Here is an 18,009-nt window from a genome sequence, read left to right on the forward strand (position 1 = left end):
CAAGAGCCGGACACCTAACTGACTGAGCCACCCAGGCACCCCTAGAACTTTTTTTTTTTTTTTAAGATTTTATTTATTTATTTGACAGAGAGAGATCACAAGTAGACAGAGAGGCAGGCAGAGAGAGAGGAGGAAGCAGGCTCCCCGCCGAGGAGAGAAGGTTAGAATTTTTTTTAAAGACACATTTATTAAGCATCATGATCAGACTGTTACACTTAGCAGTCAAGCCACCAAAAACTACATTAAAACAAACAAACAAACAAAAAAACTACATTAAAACCCGTTGTTGGAATGCTTAACACTTTCTATAGGACAGAAACAAAAATAACCTGTTATACAATTAGTGACAATTAGAGTCCTTGGCTTTTTTGCCTGTACACATGAGTATTGTCTGAAACATGGCTTCTTTGCAGCAGGTAGGCCCTGCCACCACTGTGCTGGGCTGAGTTCACAAATCTGTTGTAACCTGTAGCTTCCCTGTCACTTCTCTGGCTCTTTTCTCCTGCTAAACTCTGTTTCTTGGCAGTGATTACAACCTCCTGCCACTGCTGTAGCTACTGCTGCTGCTGAAACCACCATAGCCACCTTGGTTTTGTGGTATCACAAAGTACTGACCTCCACCACCATGGGGGCCAGAGCTTCTGCCTCCAGAATTTGAGGATTGATTGTTGTAACCGCCAGAATCATTATAACTTCCACCACCTCTGAAGCTGCTGCTTTCATTACCAAATCTGTCACAGCCATCCCCCACTGCAACCGTATCCACCACCATCTCTACCACCACCAAAGCCACCTTGCCCACTGAAGTGTCCTCCACGACCAAAGTTGTCATTCCCATCAAAACCACCTCCACAGTTTCCAGAACCACTTCAGCCTCTTGGAATGAAGCACTAACCATCATTTGCTGAGATAGGGCTCTCCTTAGTTCACAGTTGGGGCCATTTACAGCATGGGATTTTTTAATGACAGTCTTGTCTACAGAATCATGGTCATCAAATGTTACAAAAGCAAAGCCCTTCTTTTTGCCAGTGCCTTGGTGAGTCATGATTTCAGTCACTTCTGTTTTCTGATACTGTCTAAAATAATCCCTTAATGGTGTTCTTCAGTGTCTTCTTTAATGCCACCAGCAAAAATCTCACAGTTAAGTGGACACTGGGTCTTTGAGACTGTTGTCTTGGAACAGCCTTCTTTAGTTCCACAACTCTTCCATCCACCTTGTGTGGGCTTGCGTTCATGGTTGCATCCACTTCCTCCACAGTGGCATACCTGGCAAACCCAAAGCCTCTGGAAAGCTTGGTGTTTGGATCTCTCATTAGCCACACAGACTATAAGCTTTCCCCATTGCTCAGAATGTCCGTTCAGACTCTCATCAGTTGTTTCAAAGCTCAGCCCTCTGATTAAGAGCTTCTGAAGCTGGTCAGGCTTTTTTGGGAGACTCTGACTTAGACATGACAGTAGTGGGAGGAGAGACTTGGCAGGGTCCATGGGCAGAAAGCAGTAATGAACGTATCTCTATGCCACGGAATTTTAAATTTCATGTCATGCAATTTAAGTTTTTTTTTTTAATTTTAAATTTTAACATCAATGAAAGATATATTGAGTACAGGAATAAAAACTTTTTAAATTATTAAATAAATGCAACAAGCTACCAAGTTATACTTTTTAAAAAGTGTTTATACAAGCTATCTTTGGGCTTAAAACTTAGTCAGTTATATGATGATGACATTTGCTAGTATTTTACTGTCTTACTAGGGTTGGTGTTATTCTAGTTTCTTTCTGTCACTTCTCCTTGTAAGATACGATACAATGCTTGCCAAGTTCCAGAATTCAACAAAGAATTGGAACCTGGTAGTAGTTCTGATTCTGAGTTAAGGGATCAGTGGGTCACCCTGTCCATTTCCTTGCCTGGTGGTGGACTGTGTGAACAGCTTCATTTTGAGGGGCACAACTTTTAATGTGTTTTTCTGGTCACAGCCTTAACTTCTGCTCTTTGTGTTAGCCCTGTGCTTATTAAAAAAGAGTGGTTGGTACATGAACTCTTGGTAAGTGTTGTGTTAGGGCAGATAATATAAAAAGTAGGAATGCCAGTGAGTAAAATGCTGATAAGCTTATGCTCAATCAGTGATACTGAATGCAGGAAATCACCAATCACTTGCCTGGGGAAACAGGAGGCAGCCAGAACTTAGAACTAGCAAATAGGACAGCTACCCAGAATAAGCCTTTGAAAGTTGAGAGAAAGTACTTTCTGATCTCTGTTACCAGCTTACTCCTTCCTTAGCTGGGAGCCTTGAAACTTTGTCGGGAGGCCCACTGACCAAAGTGAGGACCTTCCAGAAGTGCTAGACATATCTTTGCTCCATAACCTTCTGGGCAGCCGAGGGGAAGTGGCAAAAATTTGTTCTGTCACTAAGTACTGTCTTTTTCTTGCCCTGTTTTGCTCATCAGAAATCTGTTAGTTTTTTTGTCAGGGTGGAAGTGGAGGCACCGGAAGTTCTCTGTGGGATTTAGAGAAGGGATTCTAATTTGAGTACCACTCCCCCAACCTCAACTCAATAATTAAGCTTTATTAAAGCTTTATTTAATTAAAGCTTTTTCTTTAAAGTTTTTATTTATTTGAGTAACCTCTACACCCAACATGGGGCTCGAACCCATGACCGAAAGATCAAGAGTCGCATGCTCCTCTGACTGAGCCAGCCAGACACCTCTAAGGTTTTTTTTCTTCTTCACGGTTTTACAGTATATCATTGTCCTGGAGAGTCTAAGTTGATTTTAACTAAGTCACAGTTCAAATATCTTAAGTATTACTTGTTTTACCATAATGAATTTTAAGAGATTTGTAAAAAGACTGATCCCTTCCTTATGGTAAGGTCGGGAAGCTCAGATATAACCTACCATCAGACAACCTGCACTTACTTGTATTGCTGGGTGTTTGAACAGTAAAATGAGATAATGTGACAATGTTTCACATAAAGTTCTCTGACACTATTAAACAGTGTTTTCCAGCCTTGAGTTACATAATAAATATTTGGAAAAATATTATAACATTGATATTTGAGATGGGCTACAGTATTATGAGATAGTGATTACTTGGAAGTTTGTCTTTCTGATCTATTTAAGTCACTTTTGAGTGACTACCCTTGCATAGGGATGGGGAGAGCATAGTGAAGTACAAAAATGGAGATTGCAGTGCAAAAATTCTGCCTTCACAACTGTATTTCTTTTTACTAGTAAGATATGTGGATGATTCTGTTGTACTGCTTGGGTTTAGAACTTCTTTATATTTTGGGAGCAGGAGTCAAGGCAGGAATCTTTAATGAGTGGAACAGTTGGGTGAAGGAAGAATAGATATAAGATCTTGAAGGCTTATCCCATTGAAGAAGAGATAGCAAAAATGAAAAATAGAAATCAATTAGGACTTGAAGACTAAATACAAGAATCTGAAGGAAAAGAATTAATAATAGGGTTTTTGCCCACCAAAGTGGTAATTGTATTGACAGAATAGTAATTAGGAAGTTGAGAAAAGGTACTTATTATAGGATTTTTAAGGCTATTATAGCTTAGAAATATCAGCTATTTCTCATAGTTGTTTGGAGAAAATTTGAAAGATTTCATAGTGGGTATTTTTAAGTGGTATGGGAGGAAAACACAAGGTGGTTAAAGTAAGGACAGCAGTAGTTGAATTTTTATTTACACTTACTTGACTTGTAACCTCTCAAGCACTTCGAGATTACAGAGTTGGGTGGTTTCTATTTCCTTGGCTTCTAATAATTGTTAAGACCTTTATTTTTTTTTAAAAAAGATTTTATTTATTTAACAGAGATCACAAGTAGGCAGAGAGGCAGGCGGTGGGGTGGGGAAGCAGGCCCCCTGCTGAGCAGAAAGCCCGCCATGGAGCTTGATCCCAGGACTCCAGGATCGTGACCTGAGCCGAAGGCAGAGGCTTTAACCCATTGAGCCACTCAGGTGCCCCAAGACCTTTATTTTTTATTTTTATTGATTTTTAAGAGAGCGAATGAGAGAGGGAGAGAGCACGTGAGCGAGCAAGCTAGTGCAGGAGGAGCAGGGGGAGGGGGAGAGAGGGAATCCCAAGCAAGACCTGACAGAAGACCCTGAGATCATGATACGAGCAGAAATCAAGAGTCAGTTACTTAACCTACTGAGTCACCCAGGTGTCTCCTTGTTAAGTAAGACCTTTAAAGAGAGCAGTGGTTCCCATCTAGAAAGCTGTGTGCTAATTTGAGTATTTCAGAAAACTTGATGGAAATCATGTATTAACTCAGACTAAGGATGTAGAAGTTAAAATTCCTTTGTCTTTGGCTGGAATCCCATCAACGTAGTGCTTAAATACTAGGTCTTCTTTATTGATTAAATGCTTTGCTAGCAGTTGTATTTCTTGATATTTTTTACAGAAATGAAAATGAATTTATTTCATGAAGATTAGAAAAACAGCTTGTGAAAGGAAAACTAAATAAAAAGAGGGAGTCTTTGGTTCAAAGGTTGATAGAGAATATTTTTTATATGACTTTATTAGGAGTTGATGCGTTTGGCTTTACTAAATAGAAACACAGTTTGTATTTTTTTTTAAAGATTTCATTTATTTATTTGACAGAGAGAAATCACAAGTAGACGGAGAGGCAGGCAGAGAGAGAGAGGGAACAGGCTCCCTGCTGAGCAGAGAGCCCGATGCGGGACTCGATCCCAGGACCCTGAGATCATGACCTAAGCCGAAGGCAGCGGCTCAACCCACTGAGCCACCCAGGCGCCCTGTATTTTTTTTTTTTAAGATTTTATTTATTTATTTGACAGAGAGAGAGATCCCAAGTAGGCAGAGAGGCAGGGGGAAGCAGGCTCCCTGCTGAGCAGAGGCCCTGATGTGGGGCTTGATCCCAGGACTTTGAGATCATGACCTGAGCTAAAGGCAGAGGCTTAACCCACTGAGCCACCCAGGGGCCTTGCAGTTTGTATTTTAGAGCTCAGTTCTCAGTTGACTGACTTTGTGAAAACACCATAGTAGCTGTTGCTAATGCCAGAAAGTCAGACTTTTTCATTGACTTCATTGCTTCTAAGTTTTTTTGTTCCTGTTTTGCTTTGGTGGTTAACAACTTGAAGCAGTATTAAAAACACTTCTGGGGCACCTGGGTGGCTCAGTGGGTGGCTCAGTGGGTTAAGCCTCTGCCTTCAGCTCCGGTCATGATCTCAGGGTCCTGGGATCGAGTCCCACATCAGGCTCTCTGCTCAGCAGGGAGCCTGCTTCCTTTTCTCTCTCTCTCTGCCTACTTGTGATCTCTCTCTCTGTCTGTCAAATAAATAATTAAAATTAAAAAAAAAAAAACACAAGCATTTCTGGACATGGGGGGCTTGACTGCTTCAGTCCAGTGGGGCATGCAGCTCTTGATCTCACGGTCATGAGTTCAAGCCCCATGTTGGGCATGGAACCAACTTGAGAAAAAAATAACAACACATTTCTGGACATATCTTCTTCATCACTGTTTCCCCAACTCTTAGAACAGTGCTTGGTGCTCAATAAATGCTTGTTAAATGAACTAAAATATTGCATGTAAACAGTAAAGTTGAAGTAAACATTAAGATACAGGGGAATTAAAAGAATAATTATGTAGTAGGGACGCCTGGGTGGCTCAGTTGGTTGGACGACTGCCTTCGGCTCAGGGCATGATCCTGGAGTCCCGGGATCGAGTCCCACATCAGGCTCCCAGCTCCACGGGGAGTCTGCTTCGCTCTCTGACCTTCTCCTTGCTCGTGCTCTCTCTCACTGTCTCTCTCTCTCAAATAAATAAATAAAAAATCTTAAAAAAAAAAAAAAAAGAATGATTATGTAGTGACACTGAGCACCAGAGTGATTTATGTTAATTTGGAGATTTAGGTGATAGTAGCACTACTGGGAGCATGAATAATACTGTATTTATCTCTAAAGGTCTGTTTCTTTGTTGTATTAGCCAGTTGACATTCAGCTTCCTCAAATGGCCAGAGTTTTACCCTATAATCTTATATTGGTGTTTGTCCTTTGTTACTGAATAAAACTGTTTCAGAAATTCAGGAGTGATATGAAGTGGGTTACTGCTGAGTGACCAGGAGAAGTGGAGAACCATAGGGCTCTTCCTCACTGGTTCTGCCACCATGTTGTCTAGGAGTTCAAGTTAAATTAGGGTAGTTTATAACTTCATTACCTCACAATTTTTAAAAATTTATTTTTTTTTATTTTTTTAAAGATTTTTATTTATTTATTTGACAGAGGGAGAGATCACAAGTAGGCAGAGAGGCAGGCAGAGAGAGGGGGAAGCAGGCTCCCCAGAGACCAGAGAGCCTGATGCGGGGCTCGATCCCAGAACCCTGAGATCATGACCCAAACCAAAGGCAGAGGCTTAACCCACTGAGCCACCCAGGCACCCCCATTACCTCACAATTTTAAGTCCCCTAAGAAATGAACAGGTGAGGAAGCAGATCTCCATTAGAGGCTGGTGGTGTGTGTGTAGAAGGGAAAAGTGCTGCTTGGGAAGTGAAATTAAATTCTCATGTAGGGTATCTTTGCAGCGACGCAGGAGGAAAATAAGCTAGTGCTAGAGGATTGTAAAGGAGAAAACCTTCTGATCTTAGTCCAAACCCCAGTATTTACTCAGCTCTGTCTCACATTGGGTACCCAAGATAGTTCCATTTGGGCCAGTTCAACAAATGCTAATGGGGTGCCTGTATTGTCAGACAGTGTTTTATTTTATTTATTTATTTTTTTAAGATTTTATTTATTTATTTGACAGAGAGAAATCACAAGTAGACAGAGAGGCAGGCAGAGAGAGAGAGAGAGGGAAGCAGGCTCCCTGCTGAGCAGAGAACCCAATGCGGGACTCGATCCCAGGACCCTGAGATCATGACCTGAGCCGAAGGCAGCGGCTTAACCCACTGAGCCACCCAGGCGCCCCATGTCAGACAGTGTTTTAAGTGCTAGATTTATACTAGTGAACAACACCCTGGAACTAGAATAAAGAATTAAGAAGAAATTTATACTATATGAGGTACTAAGATGCTTGCTTCAGGGTATTTCTTAATATTTAACCACCCCCAGTTTACTGGTTATTTTAAAGAAATATTTTATTGTTTCTTAACACTGTATGGGTTGAAAATGACTCATCTGCATGGTTCTTTAAGTCTTCCCACTTAGGGACCCTCATTGGCAGCTGGGCTTGGAATACCGACAAGGCTCACTCACCCAACATGGCTTCAAATGGTGCTGGTTGTTGTTGGGGTGCTCAGCTGGGCCTCTGTTCTTTTCCCCTGGTCCTCTCCTTGTGGCTTGGGCTTCTCACAGCATGTGGCTAGGTTCTAAAAGGGAGTGTTCCAAATGTGCAAAAGCAGGAGCTACAGAGTTTTTAAGGCCCAGTCTTGGAAATTAACTTTGTTGCTTCTATCACATTTTTTTTCCCTTTAGATTTGTTTATTTGAGAGAGAGCAAGCATGGGGAGGGGCAGAGGGAGAGGGAGAACCTTAAGCAGACTCCCTGCAGAGTGTGACCTGAGGTAGGCCCCCATCTCACCAGCCTGAGATTGTGATCTGAGCCTAAATCAAGAGTCGGATGGATGCTCAACTGACTGAGCCACCCAGACCTGCCACATTCTGTTGGTCAAAACAGGAAGGGAAAATGAACCACACTGTTTGGTGGGTGGTGGTGACAAGATCATATTGCAAAAGAACACATGGGGTGGGAGGTAGTGTTGTGGCCATTTACAGAAACAGTCTAATGCTTTTTTAAAGCATTTAAAAAATAGGGGCGCCTGGGTGGCTCAGTGGGTTTCAGCTTTCAGCTCAGGTCATGATCCCAGGGTCCTGGGATTGAGCCCCACATCGGGCTCTCTGCTCGGCGGGGAGCCTGCTAACCCCTCTATCTCTGCCTCTCTACCTACTTATGATCTCTGTCTGTCAAATAAATAAATAAAATCTTAAAAAAAAAAAAAAAAAAGGTAGGTAGCATGCCCAGTGGTCCCATGGATCTGTCTGTTGCTTCAACAGTACTAGATGAAACACCCAGGGACACCCCTTTTTCCAGTCTCCTATCACTCTCCAACCTTTTTTCCAATTGCAGTCTTCAGAACCATCTTCTAACCTGTCCCCTGCCTCTAAGACCAACCAACACTGTTTTTTTTTTTAATTTTTTTAAAGATTTTATTTATTTATCTGACAGACAGAGATTACAAGTAGGCAGAGAGGCAGGCAGAGAGAGAGGAGAAAGCAGGCTCCCTGCTGAGCAAAGAGCCCGATGTGGGGCTCGATCCCAGGACTCTGAGATCATTACCTGAGCCGAAGGCAAAGGCTTTAACCCACTGAGCCACCCAGGCACCCCTAGCCAACACTGTTTTTGAGCTTAGCTCCTTATTGCCAATCAAACCTGAGCTCCCAGTTCTTCAGAATTATTCCACCGAGGTGGGAGCTGCTGCCAACCATCCAGTCCACCTGTATCTGCAGGCTTCCTACACCTCCTTCCCTCTGGGATTGTATTTTGACCATGATGTGACGCTGTCACTTCTGCAGTTGACTGAGAAGTGTGAGGGTGCCCAGTATCTCCTGACGATGCAGAACGTGGGCAGCTGTGCCATCTGAAAGGACATGTAGAAGCTGTCCCTAGAGGAGTGGGGTGTAACCTTGGACACTGTGGGAGACACTGTGGTCCTGGAGAAGAACTTGAACAAGGCCGTTTTGTATGTGCATGCCTTGGGTTTTGCCCATGTAGACCCTAATCTCTGTGACTTCTTAGCCATTTCCTCGATGAGCAGGTGAAACCCACCTAGAAGATGGCCAACCACCGACTAATCTATGCAGGTTGACTGGCCCCTAGGCTAGGCTGGGCTGGGCTGGGCAAGTATCTCTTCCAAAGGCTCACCCTCAAGCATGCCTAACAGGCTCTCGAGCCCAGTGGCCTCTGAGGGACCCCTTGGTATCTCCCTGGTGTCAGGTCTTCTGCCCGAGCCTCTCCTGCGGCCACCAGGCAGCTCTTTAGCCACCCTGGAGCTCTCTCCCAAGCCACGACCAAATGGAAACAATAAAGTTTTGTGCAGCAAAAAAAAATTATTTTGTTTATTTATAAATAAATAAAAAAATTAAGCAGTTAATAGGAGGATAGAAGGAGTGGGGAGCAAAAAATACAGTATTGTGTAGGTCAGGAAAGGCCTCCTTGGTGAAGCCACATTTCCGATACTGATGGAAATGAGGGAATAAGCCGTGAGGACCATAAAGACGTCTTAGGGAAGCATGTTACAAGTGGAGAGAATAGGAAATGTAAAAACCCTAAGGTGGAGGAATCCGTGCTGTGATCAAGGACTAGCAAGGAGGGCAGTGTGACAGGAATGAAGTGATAGAGGCAATGAGGTGGGGCGTGGAGTCAGAGAGTGGGAGAGGAAACAGATTTTGAGGCCGATGACAAAGGAAGGACTGGATGTTGTATGAGCGAGATGGGACTCTGTTGGAAGATTTTGCACAATGACCCGACTTAAATTTTAATAGAATCCTGTTGTGAGAATCCTTGGCTACTGTTTTGAGAATAGACTAAGAGGACAAGAGTGGAACAAGGGAGGCAAGGCAGTAGGCTGGTGGCTTGTGAGCGGACAGGTGAGCTCAATAGTGAAGGAGGGGTTGGATTTGGAATGTATTTCAACCGGGGACTGACGAGATTTGCTGATGAGGGTGAATATGAGGTGAGAAAGAGGGATCAAGGTTGACTTCCAAAGTTTTTGCTCTAGGTACCCAGAAAACTTGAATTTTCATTCACCAAGATGGGAAGACTGGGAGGAACAGGGTGGAGGTGTGGGAGATGCAAGACTGGGATTTTTAGCTCTGTTAAGGGAAATCTAAGAAGTCATCCCGGGGGAAAAAGGTTACTAAATGTTACTTCCTCATTGCAGGTGTGACGTTGAGTGCTTCAGATCTGGTCACTATGGTACGAGAACGAAAATGCATATTGTGCCACATTGTGTACAGCTCAAAAAAGGTAATACATAGAAGAGGGAGAATGTGGCTGTATGATGGGTCCTTTTTTTTTTTTTTCCCCCAGAGACATGTGGAATTTGTAGATGGGTAAAAGCTTTTAACAGTGTCTTATTTATGCTTATTTCCTATGTCAGAGTCTCATTCTGCCAATTTCTTTCTCTCTTTAGTGCCTCATAAAGCCAGTAACTGTATTATTAAATCTCTACCCAAAATTTGAGGGTACTCAAAACTCGATAATGGTAACTACTTTTAGTTATACCAGTTATAGAGAAAAGACCTTAAAATTCGGTTTATTTGGCATTATACTACTTTCTGATGAGCTAAGGATATTAGCATTTTTTTGGTCTGTACCTGCATTCTGTTTTCTGCCTTTGCCTGTGAAAAGTGCCCCAGAGCAGAAGTGGTGTTAACAGTACCCTGGATGTCCACAAGGTGGGGATGTTGCTCAAAGAAAAACCACATTTTTAAGCGCTGAAAGAATTTACCTGCGTGTTAGGGAAAACACACTTTGTTTTTTCTTGCCTTTGTCCTTTGCTTTCAAAGTAGTGCTGCTATCTTTACTACTGAGAAATTGTTTTCTAAGCTTTTAAGACGCTGTGGATTGTCACTGAAAATTCGGAGAACTGGGAAAATTATCATGAGCTAGGTTGGGTGGGGGGTTGGGCGGGGGTTGAGTGAACCTGGAAGAATGTTTAGGAGTAAGGTGGTTTCACAGAAAGAGAAGAGAGATATCGTAGATGGGATAACAAAAATGTACAGAGATGCAGAGGTAGAGTGGAGTCTAAGAGTTCTAGGAGTTCATGCGAAGGCTTATCTGATTAAGACAGTTTTGTATGGGGATAGTGGGACTGCAGTAGAATTTGTAATTTAAATGCAGTCAGTCATAAAATGTGTTGAATGCCAGACTGAGGGGTTCAGTTATGATCCATCCAGTAGGCTGGGGAGAATTTTTTCCCCCCAATTTAGGATTTCTGTTAGTGATGGAACAATCAGTTGAGATTCTAAAATCATATACTAGGGCTGCCTTTTATAAAAGTAAAAGAACTCTTTTAGGGTTTGTTTTTTTTTTTAAATAGATTTGTTCACATATTTTTAAAAAATTTTTATTTATTTATTTGACAGAGAGAGAAAGATCACAAGTAGGCAGAGGGTCAGGCAGAGAGAGAGAGGACAGCAGGCTCCCTGCTGAGTGGAGATCCTGATGTGGGGCTTGATCCCAGGATCCTGAGATCATGACCTGAGCTGAAGGCAGAGGCTTAACCCACTGAGCCACCCAAGCACCCCAAACTCTTCTAGTTTTAAAAATTTTGACCAGGGTTTATGCAGATTTATAATAAGTAAAAATTCCTTATGGCTCCTTTCAGATTGGGGGGAAATGGGAAATTAAGAAGATGTGAGAAGGATAGCCTGACATTCAGAGGTGTGGTGTCAGATTTTCATGGAGTAGCAGCCTTGTCTAGTGATATCTCATAGTTTTGCCATTTTGAAGTCTTTCTGCATTTCTTCTACTCTGGTTTGTGTGTTTGTTTATTTATTTAATAAGAATCACCCAGGATCCTTACTCTTCTTCTTCTTCTTTTTTTTTTTTTTTTTTTTAAGATTTTATTTATTTGGGAGGAAAGAGTGTGAGCAAGGGAGGGAACACAGGCACAGGGAGTGGGGAGAGGGAGAAGCAAGCAGGCTTTCCACTGAGCAGGGAGCCAGAGGCAGGGCTTGATCCCAGGATCCTGGGATCATGACCTGAGCTGAAGGCAGATGCTTAACTGACTGAGCCACCCAGGTGCCCCTCTACTCTGTTTTTTTCTTTTTCTCTACTCTGGTTTAAAACATGTTTTTATTTCTTCTTATTTTTTCATGGATCATAATGAAAAATCAAGAGTTGGAAGTCTCCAACTTGATTTAAGTGTTAAGGTTGATGTGGTCTGGGGAATTAGCAGAATGGGAAAAGAGAAAACTCTGATACTGAGTTTTAGATTGATTATCAACAACTGATGTTGAAGTAGTGCTTTCTGCTAGTCTCCCAAACTAGTGTAACCCTGATTTCTCCAAATATACTGTGGAGAAGAAAAAGAATCTAAAGTGCTCTAGGTGTGGGGAAAAGCTGTGTACTATATTCCTGGGTATTCTGATGCTCACTAATTTATTTTTTTACTTCAATTTTATTTTTTAAAATATTATTTATTTATTTATTTGAGGGATGCCTGGGTGGCTCAGTGGGTTAAGCCTCTGCCTTCGGCTCAGGTCATGATCTCAGGGTCCTTGGATCAAGCCCCACATCGGGCTCTCTGCTTCTCCCTCTCCCTCTGCCTGCCTCTCTGCCTGCTTGTGATCTCTCTCTGTCAAATAAATAAATAAAACCTTAAAAAAAAAAAAGTTTGTTTATTTATTTATTTGAGAGAAAGGGAGAGCACCAACATGGGGAGGGGCAGAGGCAGAAGCAGGCTCCCGCTGGGTGCTCATTAATTTATGAAAGACTGAGAAGCCCTGGAGTTAAAAATACTAAAAAAAAAAAATCCTGTTGTATTATTCAGTGTTTTATGAATTTGTTCAAATGCCAGATCTTTGGGTGCCTGGGTGGCTCATTTATTAAATAAATAAATAAATAAAATCTTAAAAAAAAAAAAAAGCCAGATCTTTAAAAAAAAAATTTCCTTTCTCCCCTTTCTTTAAAAAAGGGGATTACTCATCAATATTATAAGAACCAAATAGAAGCTTGGTAACTGAGCATTTGGGGATATTACTTTAATTCTTTTTTTTTTTTTTTTAAAGATTTTATTTACTTATTTGAGAGAGAGACAGTGAGAGAGAGCATGAACGAGGAGAAGGTCAGAGAGAGAAGCAGGCTCCCCGTGGAGCTGGGAGCCCGATGCGGGACTCAATCCTGGGACTCCAGGATCATGACCTGAGCCAAAGGCAGTCGTCCAACCAACTGAGCCACCCAGGCGTCCCTACTTTAATTCTTTTTTTTTTTTTTTTAAGATTTTATTTATTTATTTGACAGAGAGAGATCACAAGTAGGCAGAGAAGCAGGCAGAGAGAGAGGAGGAAGCAGGCTCCCCGCTGAGCAGAGAGCCCGATGTGGGACTCGATCCCAGGATCCTGAGATCATGACCTGAGCCGAAGGCAGCAGCTTAACCCACTGAGCCACCCAGGGGTCCCCCTACTTTAATTCTTTACCTATGAATCTTTCCTAGCTTATTTTGAAAGCTCAGGTCATTTTTTTTTTTAAAGATTTTATTTATTTATTTGACAGACAGAGATCACAAGTAGGCAGAGAGGCAGGCTGAAAGAGAGAGAGGAAGAAGCAGGCTCCCTGCCGAGCAGAGAGCCTGATGTGGGACTCGATCCCAGGACCCTGGGATCATTACCTGAGCTGAAGGCAGAGGCTTAACCCACTGAGCCACCCAGGTGCCCCTCAGGTCATTTATTCTTGAGCTTTTTTGCATTTATTCCTTAGAGCCGGGTGGAAGAGAATTTGCATGTAAATTTAGGAAAAGATTTGTGAAGTGTCTAAATCAGAAATCACCCTAAAACAAATTTTGAATAGTAACATTTTTATAACTGAAGTAGGATACAGAATTGGTTTTTATATCAGAGAATAACTTATTTCAGTGAATGCTGTCTTCATCAGGAAAGGTTTCATTGTAAGAAACAGAACCAGCTTAAATTTAACTCAATAAAAGGGGATTTGGCATATGTAAATCTAAGATTAGATTCTAAAGATCAAACAAAAGGATTCATAATGATTTGAGTAGGTGTTGTTTATTGTTCACGGATTTTTTTTCATTCTTGATTATGTCACTAATTTGATTTGGCTTTCAGCTCTGTATGTGTTCATTCTGGTTACTGGCCAGTCAGTTGTAGGTAGGGAGGGATCACAAGCAAAGGTGTCCCCTCCAAGTGAAGCATTTATACAGATAAAAGGAAATGATAGTTTTCTTCAGTAAAATTGTCATTTAAAGGAAGTGTTTGGAATCACAAAGCTGTTTGTCACACTGTAGTAGATAATTTAAAGTAAGAATAGGTTACTGGGCTGTTGTATCTTTTTTGACAAATGAATTGTATATAATGAAAAATCTCAGTGCACTAAACGGTTACAGTGTGACATGGTATTTAAAACCTTGGCTTTGGTGTGACGTGGTATTTAAAACTTTGGCTTTGGTGTCATATATTTCAGGGTCTGAGTCCTAGTTTGACCAGTTGATTATCTATGACTCTGAAAGCGCAAGACTGAATATTTTCACACCTGTCCCTTCAATGCCTAGCTCTGTACTTAGTATTTAACAAGCAATGATAAATACAAGTGAGTTAGCTTCTGTGTATCCTTGTATCCTTATGGAATTAGTAATATTCCCTCAGCAGTGTTTTGTATTTCATTTGAGGAAATGTTTGAGGCACTTAAACACAGGGCACAGTTAATAGTAATACTCAACAATTTCAGTAACCCTTTATTATATATGTGAACAGCCTTTCTCTAATTATGGCGTGCTGCCTATATATATGTCCCCGTGACAAAGGGATAGACATTTACAGCTTTTTTAGTTTTTTGAGGTGTGTGTGCATGTATGTGCACATTTTTAAGTGGAAACTCTTCCCACAGATTCCATTTTCCTCTCACTAAGGATGGGATGGAGGTACAGGAGACCCTAGCAGATTTTCAAACAGTTTATTAGAACCAAACAAATCAGTTGGGGGAGAGTGGGCAGTGAAGATGAGGGCATGATTGAGCTGTGTTCAGAGCAGTTTTAGAAAACTGCTGATCAACCACAGGGAAGTTCTGTTATATCCATAACTTCTACCTGGAATTAATATATCCATGTGTTCATTCAGTGAATGTTGACAACTGTATGCCAAGCCCTGACCAAGACTTGATTAAGAGTTGCAGCTTATTTTTGAGAAACTCTCAGGGGAGTGGGGAGAGTATGGAGAAAAGTAACCAAATAGTTGAGAAGTTAAGTGATTTCAGAGGTGTTTTTTTTTTTTAAGATTTTATTTATTTATTTGACAGAGAGAGAGATCACAAGTAGGCAGAGAGAGAAGAGGAAGCAGGCCCCCTGCTGAGCAGACAGCCTGATGTGGGGCTCGATCCCAGGACCCTGAGATCATGACCCAAGCCAAAGGCAGAGGCTTTAACCCACTGAGCCACCTAGGCGCCCCTCAGAGTTCTTTTTTTAAATAACTTTAGTAAATTCTTTAATTTGGGATAGAATTTAATAACCCACATAGGTTTTTCTTATATCTTTGGCCTCCTAAAGACAATATACTTTCTGATCTTTTTGGAAAGCCATTTAAATAGGTTTTTCTTAATAATTCCTTTATTTAAGAATGAAACAATATCAAAAACATAGCTAAGGAATTACAAGGAACTGATTTCAATATTGAATTGAGAAGGGTAAGCAGGACAAACACTTCTGAGACAAAGAACTTGAACCCCGATTGTTGATTGAATAGAAAGAGAGGAATTTCTTTTCCCAAAGCAATGCCCCTTAGTTTAATCTGCTTTCTTTAATTTTGAAGGAGATGGACGAACACATGCGGAGCATGTTGCATCACAGGGAACTTGAGAACCTGAAGGGCAGGTATGGGAACGGCTCTCTTCCATCCACTTGTGACTGTCGGGGGATCTGAGTGCTGAGGGTGCCTGCTAGCTTATTTTGTAGTAATCTTTCATGAATGAACATGGTCATATGACATAGAACTATCTTCTAGAATTATTAACAACGACAGTAGTTGTTTGGTATTCCAAAAGGATAAATCTTTGTGCGTCTCAAGTGTGTAGAATTCACAGCAGCTCTAAGTAGTAGGTTGCAACAAAGGTGGTTGGGGATGAGCTAGGTCTCTAGTTACTACATTTTCTCATTCCTCTACCCTAGCCTTGAAACTAAGACATTTCTATGTTATTGCCTCAGCAGTGTTACAAATTATTACATGCCAGAAACCTGTAGTGTTGTGGAATAGTCTGAGAAGTTCCAAGTCTGCTGAATAACACTGAATCTCATTAGTGTAAATGAAATCTGGGTACAGACTTTGAATATCTAAAAATGCTATTTTGTGATGCAAAACTTGAGATGTTTAAAGGAAGAAAGTCTAATAAGTAAGCACCTTTAAAAAAATTAAATGTAGCATATGTGTATATTCCTTGTCTTTTTTTTTTCCCCAATCTGTGGTTCTTTTTTTTAATTTTGATTTTGTTTTTGATTTGAATTTGGAGATAGTATGGAACAAAGAAACATTGGGAAACAGAAATATTAATTTTACTTTATTGCATGAATAATAGATACAAGCTTTAATCATGATGCCAAACTAAGTAATTTGAAGTTATTTGTATTTAAAGTAATACAGTTTTAGATTGTGTGAGCAAATTAATATTTTAGTAAACTTTCAGCGAATATTTTGCATATTTGTGGAATTTTTCTGTGGTCTCAGGACCTTACTATGTGAAGGTTAGGTCTTAGTAGCAGCATAAAAGAGGCTTTCATTCGGATTTAGTTTGGAGAATCCTTGTCTAATACCTTGAATACATCTGATCTTTAACTCATTATCATTGGAAACCTATAAAATAGCCAACCTTTAATTCTCTAAATGGGTATTATCTTAATTACTTAGCCCATTTCCAGCAGACTTCCTGTTGGAATTCACCTTTTTCTGGGCTCTTTACCTGCCACCTGACTGTATTATAAATCAAACGAAATATATGAGGTCAGTAAATCTAATTGTTAGGAGACAGGCCACTTTTATTCCAAGATTAATGCCTTATTTTCTCCATACATCCACTAGTCAGCTACTTAAAAATGTTAAAAAGATGTTTTGATTACTTAAGATTCATGTTCATAATGAATACAGAATTAATTGTATAAAGTAAAAAAGGTAGAAGTCCTCTCAGTCCTATATGCCCCAACCCCTAGTCCTGTTCCATTCTTACAGGAATATCAACAATTTGGTCCAAACTCTTTCTGTACGTGTATACATAGATTTCTGTTTCTATATAGACACAGTTAGTCTTGTCTTATTAACATAATTGAGCTACATGCCATATATTTATTGTTCAGTCACTTTTTTCCTCTCTCTACCCCTCAGGTTAACTGTACCCTGGTGATTGTGTGTATCATTTTCAGTTACTTGGAGCACAGTCAAATGATCAAGGAGAAAGCATTTAGAAGCCTCCGAGCTGACAATAAAAATGTCAACCTTAGCATCCAAACTCATTTTATTTAGAGGGGAGCACCTTAGCACTTGGCTTACTTATAGTTTAGATACGGTACAAACAGGTTTTCTATGGTTTCCTGGCCTATAATAAATTATAAGCATGAAGGCAAAGCAGGTAGCAAGGAAAAACAACTGACAAAACTATAAAAAACAAGATCTCAAAAATCATTTACTTATTTGGAGCACTTACTGTAGTGACAGACGGTGATCACTAGTTTGTACCATAGGGACAAATAATTATTGGTCATCATTTTTCCTTCCTCTCATCAGTTTGTGATTATTTTCTGTGGAATTCATGTTTAATTACTGCTTTTTGATGTTAAAGTTTTCTGTTTCTCTTTATATTTGTATCACTCTAATTTTCAGCTGTGATCTGGTTAAGGAATTTAAAGAGCATATTTTTAAGGTTTAGAATACAAATTTGAGAAAAACTTCCTTTTTATTTTAATTAAATTTATTTTTTTTTATTTCAGTAAGAAATTTTCTTATTTGGTTCATAATTTTGGACATCTGGAACATTTCTCTCTTTTTTCCTGTGTACTTATTCAGATGTGTGGCCTGTTTCTACAGATAGATGCTATTAAAAGGACACAAACCTTTCTTTATCGACCAGCTGTTGTGGTATAGTTAGAGCAAGCTTAATAAAGAAAAGCTTATGGGTAGAATATCTTAAGGCTTTGCCTTCCACACATGAGAGGAAATTGTGTGGTAACAGGATGAAGTTAATTTGGGCCCTCCTTTAAATGTCCTGAGGACAGTTTTTGCCTTTATTAGTCAAGAAGTAAAGCAGTACGTGTTCCTCAGTAATTACTTTAT

General features: G+C 40.5%; 1 protein-coding gene and 1 pseudogene across 1 annotated transcript in view; one reads left to right on the plus strand and one right to left on the minus strand.

The window, feature by feature from the left end:
- Window positions 1-18,009, plus strand: part of ZNF106 (zinc finger protein 106) — a 71,735-nt gene that overhangs the window by 15,473 nt on the left and 38,253 nt on the right. The window contains exons 2-3 of the mRNA XM_044231681.1: window positions 9,903-9,988; window positions 15,505-15,566. Of these exons, the coding sequence (XP_044087616.1) occupies window positions 9,935-9,988; window positions 15,505-15,566 (116 nt within the window). The 5' untranslated portion in view covers window positions 9,903-9,934. The remainder of the gene's footprint in view (window positions 1-9,902; window positions 9,989-15,504; window positions 15,567-18,009) is intronic.
- LOC122894583 lies at window positions 530-1,485 on the minus strand (annotated as a pseudogene).

Source organism: Neovison vison, chromosome 13 (genome assembly GCF_020171115.1).
Source record: "Neovison vison isolate M4711 chromosome 13, ASM_NN_V1, whole genome shotgun sequence".
Classification (NCBI taxonomy): Eukaryota; Metazoa; Chordata; class Mammalia; order Carnivora; family Mustelidae; genus Neogale; species Neogale vison.